We start from the raw sequence: 6487 nt of genomic DNA, 5'->3' as shown, positions 1-6487 counted from the left end.
CTTTGTCGTCACTCCCTCTCTTCTAGATCCACTACAAGAAAATGAAACATTTGTAACAAAAAATTTGTATCAAATTTAAAATTGTTACAAAAAAATAATATTTTGTAATAATAATTTTTTATCCCTAAACATGATAATATTTTGTGACAACCTGTTTTATTTTGTTACAAATTATGTTAGTTTTTGTAACGATATAGTGTTATGTTACAAAATATTGTAATATTTTGTAACAAAAAAAATAAGTTGCAAAAATTCAAAATATTTTGTAACAATTTTTTTTTGTTTCAAAATCTCCAATTGTTTTGTAACAAAATAACTTTTTGTTTCAAAAACTCCAGTTGCTTTGTAACAAAAAATTAATTTGTCACAAAATTCAATATTGTTTGTAACAAGTCAATTATTTGTCACAAAATATAAGCATATTCACTACTAGAAAACTAGTTATTACAGACGGATATTTCCGACGGATTTTATCCCACGGAAATACAGAGGGAATTTCAGAGGAATTTTTTGTCGGAAAATAAAAAAAATGAATTAGCATAAATTACAGATGGAAAAGAGAATCCGTCGATAATTCCGTCGAAAAAATTAATTTGTTTCCTTGAAAAATAGTTACAGACGGATTTTCCGTCTGTAATTAAATAGACAAAACGCTGCGTTTTGTTAAATTATTGCAGATGAAAAATCCGTCTGTAATTTAAATTTTCTGTCGAAAATATTGAGGTAACCCTAATTTTATCACCACCCATTCACACTCCATTCACACTCATCCCTCGAACGTTTCCAGCAGCCCTCATCCCTCGAACTCTTCTCCTCTGGTAGAAGGTGGTGTCGCCGCCGGCAGGGACAAACCGTGGGTGCCCTCGTCATCTGGGGAAGCTCTACTCGGCCCTCTTCGCATCGTTCCTCCTCTTCTCGCCGTCGCACGAAGTTCTGAGTTGAGCTCGTGGCGTCGCCGTCGCGAAGGGTTCCTCCCCTCCTCGCCATCCATTGTTTCTGATTCTCTGCTCCTCGCTGGTTTGTGATTTTGTGATTTAATCTCTGCTCCTCGCCCTCGTTGTTTCTGATTTTGTGATTTCATTTCTGATTTTGTGATTTAATCTCTGCTTCCTTTAATTCTCAAAGGTGCTTGATCTGCGGTTTTGCCTCTTATTTCCATCTCTCTCTCTCTCTCTCTCTCTCTCTCTCTCTCTCGTTTTCTTAGTAGCCAAACAACTTGTTCTTGTTCAGGTAGTAGTTGCTGCGTGTATTGGCTTTGATGTTTGTGCAAAGGAGTTGAAGATTGACCAGCCTTGAAGTTTGGTAAATGTGGTGATTCATATCTTCAAAATTTGCTTCAGGTGCCACTCTTCACAGTTTTTCAGTTTTTCAAACCTAATTTCTCTGTTTATTCTTTTGTTAATTGTTATAATTACTGTTTTTTATTTTTTATTCATATTAATTTCTTGTATTGTTTGCTTGATGGAATATATTTTCTTCTACGATGATAAGCTTTTTTTTCTTTTTTTTTCAACTTTTTTATTTTCCGATTTGATTTGATTTATTTTGGGGTTGATGGATGATGCTGCTAATCACTTAACTTTGCTTGATTCATGCATCCAGCCATATCCAATGAGGGAAAGGTTTTGATGTTGTCATGATAGGTTTTAGTAAATTACATCATAGTTTGATTTTATTACTAGCTACTTGGGTTTGTGATCATCCAAGATTATCCCTCTCCAGGTGAAAGAATAACTTCCTCACAAATGAGATTAGGAGAAGACTCTTCCATTAAAATGACAGCTTTTTTCCAAATTGATATATTAAAATGACAAATTTCAGCATGAAAGTTAAATGCACCAGAGAATTGGCCAATTAATTTTAGATGCAAAGTGACCTAATCTCTTAACCTCATTTTATTGTGTTTTTTAGTAAAGTGTAGATCTAAAACACTTTGATATAAGAAAATACGCATTTAAATTTAAAGCCTGATAGTTTGTTTCTAACACAAGTTGGAGAAGGTGGCACCCAACTTTCTGGAGGACAGAAGCAGAGAATTGCTATAGCTAATTGGGAGTAGCAAAGGTGGTTGAGAATGACATGTTTAACAAAGAACGAACATGTATGCTCTCTATGCTCCCATCCTTTTCATTCTCTCCTTCCCCTTTGTTTAATTTTGATTATTGCTTGTTCCCTACTGCAATTAAAAGGAAGCTAAGCTAAGCTAAGCTAAGCTAAAATACTATAAGTAATGCTTTATAATGACACTTTTTTTGTTGGCATTATGCTTTATTTATTTATATTTTTTTTTGCTGTTGTAAAGATTAATTTTTTATTCAAAAATTGAATACTGCTGTCTGTACTTCACTTATAGATACTGCTTTGGTGTGGAGTTGACTATTGATAAAATCATAGCTGAGTACTTCTATGACAGATTCAATCTCAAGCTGCACACTGCTGGGATCATTGCTGCCAGTTTCGGATTGGCGAATCTTTTCTCCAGGCCCGGTGGAGGGTTCATATCTGATGCAGTTTCAAAGAGGTTTGGAATGAGGGGTAAGCTTTGGGCCTTGTGGCTTTGCCAAACATTCGCTGGTGTCCTCTGCATAATTCTTGGGCTTGTTGGATCTTTGAGTGTTTCTGTTGTTGTTATGATCATATTCTCTGTGTTTGTTCAAGCTACTTGTGGCATGACCTTTGGAATTGTTCCTTTTGTCTCAAGACGGTTTGTGTTCTTATTCTTCTTTTATTCTCTTTAGAGTTATCTTTAGTTTCATTGAATTGCTTTCCATTTTCTCCAGAGTGTTCTTTTAGTCAAGTTCAGACTCATTGACACAAAGAGGACAAAAATAGAAGTAAAAAAAAGTGGAATAGGATAAGTTCTTTTTTCTTTTTGGAAGTCATTGATCATCCTTACCTATGTACTTGGTTGAGACATTGAATTTGATTCTCTGGCATATAGTACATGGTTCATGCATCATATTTAGATTTGGAGAAATATTGAAGCCATTCATGATTTTTTATTCATAAATTGAAGCCACTCATAATTCTTGCTTCTTTTTTATTTGATGAAGTGCGTGCATCAACAATCAACATGCTTCTCAGTTCAATCTTTTGATTACAATATAGGGGGTTAAAATATTTTAAGTTGACTTTTTGAAGCCATTTCTTTTCTCTCTTAAATAATACTTGCTTTGGACATAACTTTTTAGGTGATTTTACATATAATTGAAGAAGTTGAGAATGTATGAAGTTGAAAATCAGATTTATTGATTTTTTTAATTAAGATTGTTTTTGAAAATCAGATTTTTCTGGCAACATAAGCTGAAACAAGAACACTCTTAGTGGCAGTAGTTGTTGTTAGTAATAAAAAAGTAGTAGTTGTTGTTAATAATAAAAAATGTTTGATGTTTGATTATTTATTTCATCTCGAGAATGCAGTGCATTATGTTGGGACTTTGGAAGATGGAACCAAGTTTGATTCCAGTAGGGATAAAGATCAACCTATAAAGTTCACTCTTGGTCAAGGTATTTATTAAAGCAAGTACTACTTGTTTTTTGATGCCTTGTTTTTCTTGAACAATCAATACATGACTACATAAATTTTTGTCTGATGGTAAAGAAGCTCAGTTTATCATATAAGGATGCAATTTAAGTTTGAATTTTAGTTTACAGTTTTTAATAGGTACATTTTGAAAAAGAATGAGAGTACGATTATGGCTTTGATAACATCTCTGTGGCTGACTTCATGGTTCCAGACGCTGCTGCTTTCACCTGGCTACCTCAACCTCAGCCTCACACCAATTTCAAGCCTCATTCTTCCAATATCAGGTGGGTGTTTTTGGGTTTTGTTTTGTTCTTCAACTTTCTCTTTTGTTTCAAGTTTCAACCCAAGTTTAAAAGCAGGGAATTCTATGGATTTTTTCCCGGATCATCACATAACTGCTTCATGATTGCAGCTTGGAAATGGAATACTTAGTGAATTTAATTGTGCTGGAAGGTGGCCCTTCAAAGCAGTAATATCTCTTTTCTTCTAAAATCCTTCCTTCTAAATAGTTTAGCAACTATTATTCATAATTTGGCATTTTCATCATGTAATGATATTTAGAAATTTTGTATCATATGCAGCTTGGCCCCTGGTCTTCTATTTGTTTTTATCAGTTGTGAGGGGAAACATGGTATTTCTTTTGCTGTATTCTTCCTTTTCAATCTCGTTTTCACATGAAACTCGTATAACGCCATATGCAGATGATTCCATGTTATGTACTGTAATCCGCATGCAAATCAGTAAGAATATCCAGTTTCAATTATCAATCCATTAACAAAGTTCTCATTTTCCTCCTAAAGGGATATGCAAACCAATATAATGGAATTGTAGATTGTGTTCAAACAATTATCAAGGAAGAAGGACCTAGTGCACTTTTAAAGGTATGGGTTTTTTGCTTTCTTGGACACACCAGTTTGAGTGGTGACTTTTAGCATGGTCCAAATTCTCACCAAATTATGAACTGTACCTTAACTGCTTAGAGCAGGTTCAGAAAGCTATTGCCAAAATTGGTTTGCTGATTAGCCAAAATTGGTTTGCTGATCAACCAAAATTGAATGCTTCCATTGGTTTGCTGATAAAAAAAATTGGTTTGCTGATCAGCCGAAATTGAATGTTATGAACTTGAACTTGAAATACTCATTGTTCAGTAGGTAGTTTAGAGCAAAGTTTTACAATAAAAGGAGATAATTAACAGAGGAGACATACTCACACTGTAGAGAGACCTGCTATTAAGAACATTAGACTCATCTTATTTTTACTTATTGCGGTTAAGGGTGCTTTATTTTTTTTAGCAGCAAAGTGTTAAGAATGATCATTACTTTGCTTTGCATTTGAATGCGAAGATGTGTTTGTACATTACAATACTGTTTGACAGTGATTACTATCAGCATTATAGCAATAGCTGTTTGTTTTTTTACTATTAACTAGATTATATTTGAAACAGCCATGTTTGTGGTGTGAGTTGAGATTTTGTTCACTATTGACTATGCAACATATATTCTGGATTTTGTGCATTATTTGCATCATGGTGTTACATTCTCGATCCTTTATTGGTCAACATCTAATTATTTTACTTTTTTCAGGTACTACTATTTCAGCACATGAATGATCTGGTCTTAGAGAATATTTGTGACCGTGTGAGGAAAGCTGGGATGATGAAGAAGAAGCAACAGCAGAAAGAGCAAGTGAAGTGAATTTTGTAGATGAGATAAGTGGAATTAACACAGGACCTCCTTCACCAACTTCATCTATTAATTATTAGAGCAGCGAAAATTGTTCAAATAAGTTAGGAAATTGAATAGGAGTTGCTTGCAATATAGGTCTTTTAATTTACTAGTATGAGGAAAATCATTTAGAGCCCTTTGGATACTCATTAACAACTTTTAATTTATTCAATAGACTTTATTGATGTATGTTTATTACTTATTATTATAGTTGATATATCAATACACTTTGTTTATATTTTGAATTATATTAACTTGCTTGTTTATAGTAGTTTTTTTTAGTTTGATAATACGATGAATTTGTTTATTTTTTGAAATATTATAAATATGTGAATACAAATTAGATAAAAATTTGTATTAAATTTATGTTTATTTTGTATGAAAATAAGTTTATTTTGTAATTGGAAAAATAAAAAAATTCTATTTTATCTTACTGACGGATTTACAGACGGATTTTCTGTCTGTAATCAGAGTGTGAGATGATTTTCCAAAGTTCAAATTACAGACGGAAATCTGTCGGAAAATCTATCTGTAATTACAGACGGAAAATTCATCTAAAAATCCGTCTGTAATTACAGACGAAAAATCTATCGGAAAATCCGTCTGTAATTACAGACGGAAAATCCGTTGGAAAGTTCGTCGACTTCGGGAAATGGATAGAGCATTTACAGAGGAAAAATCCGTCGGTAACTGGTAAAAATCCGTCTGTAATTTTCTGACGGAAAAAATCCGTCGGTAAATAATTTTCGACGGGGCTTTTACAGAGGGACAAAATCCGTCGGTAATTTCGTCGGTAACCAAAAATCCGTCTGTAATAAAGACTAAATCTGTCTATATTAATCCATTTTCTAGTTGTGATTTTATAACATTTTTTTTTCAAAATGTTAAACACTTTAAGAGTAAAAAAAATTGTGTATATATTTTTTTCAAAATAATTCTATTTTATTTCAAAAATTAAAATTTTTTATATAATGTATGTATTCATTAACTTTTTAAAAATTATAAATATTTTTTTATATTCTTCTAAATAATTAATATATAATTTTTATTAATAATCATATTTTTACACTACAATTTTTTTAATAATTAGTGGAGATTTTTTAGTGAAAATTTTTAAAAACTTACACAAAATATTTTATTTGTAGCAAATTATAAAACTCCCTAGCATAATTTTAAAAATCCCCCACTATTAAACATAATTAAAATTCTCAACCCCCTTCAAACAAACCCTAAAGCT

At 32.3% G+C, this 6487-nt stretch overlaps 1 protein-coding gene across 20 annotated transcripts; it reads left to right on the top strand.

Moving 5' to 3' along the window:
• The first annotated feature begins 725 nt into the window (after positions 1-725).
• On the top strand, positions 726-5498 carry LOC112796464 (high affinity nitrate transporter 2.5). Of its 20 annotated transcripts, none has more exons than XM_025838928.3 (10): positions 726-1017; positions 1231-1340; positions 1992-2101; positions 2395-2535; positions 3421-3507; positions 3738-3810; positions 3939-3995; positions 4108-4157; positions 4327-4407; positions 5110-5498. In XM_025838928.3, the coding sequence occupies exons 3-9, from the start codon at positions 2080-2082 to the stop codon at positions 4344-4346; spliced, it is 450 nt and encodes a 149-aa protein (XP_025694713.1). In that variant the 5' UTR covers positions 726-1017; positions 1231-1340; positions 1992-2079; the 3' UTR covers positions 4347-4407; positions 5110-5498. The 20 variants fall into 20 exon arrangements, with proteins under 20 accessions (XP_025694713.1, XP_072091366.1, XP_072091363.1 ...); XM_072235265.1 differs by having other exon boundaries at positions 3886-3995; XM_072235262.1 differs by having other exon boundaries at positions 3655-3810.
• The last annotated feature ends 989 nt before the right edge of the window (positions 5499-6487 follow it).

This window comes from Arachis hypogaea, chromosome 4, assembly GCF_003086295.3.
Source record: "Arachis hypogaea cultivar Tifrunner chromosome 4, arahy.Tifrunner.gnm2.J5K5, whole genome shotgun sequence".
Taxonomy (NCBI): Eukaryota; Viridiplantae; Streptophyta; class Magnoliopsida; order Fabales; family Fabaceae; genus Arachis; species Arachis hypogaea.
Note: the sequence above shows the minus strand (reverse complement) of the source record. Positions and strands in the feature narration are given on the sequence as shown.

Coding starts and splice junctions, on each gene's coding strand:
- LOC112796464 (XM_025838924.3), top strand. CDS start 2,080: ATGTTTAACAAAGAACGAACAT. Junction 3,508..3,737: donor AAAGTTCACTCTTGGTCAAG/GTATTTATTAAA, acceptor TCATGGTTCCAG/ACGCTGCTGCTTTCACCTGG. Junction 3,996..4,107: donor GAAGGTGGCCCTTCAAAGCA/GTAATATCTCTT, acceptor TATCATATGCAG/CTTGGCCCCTGGTCTTCTAT.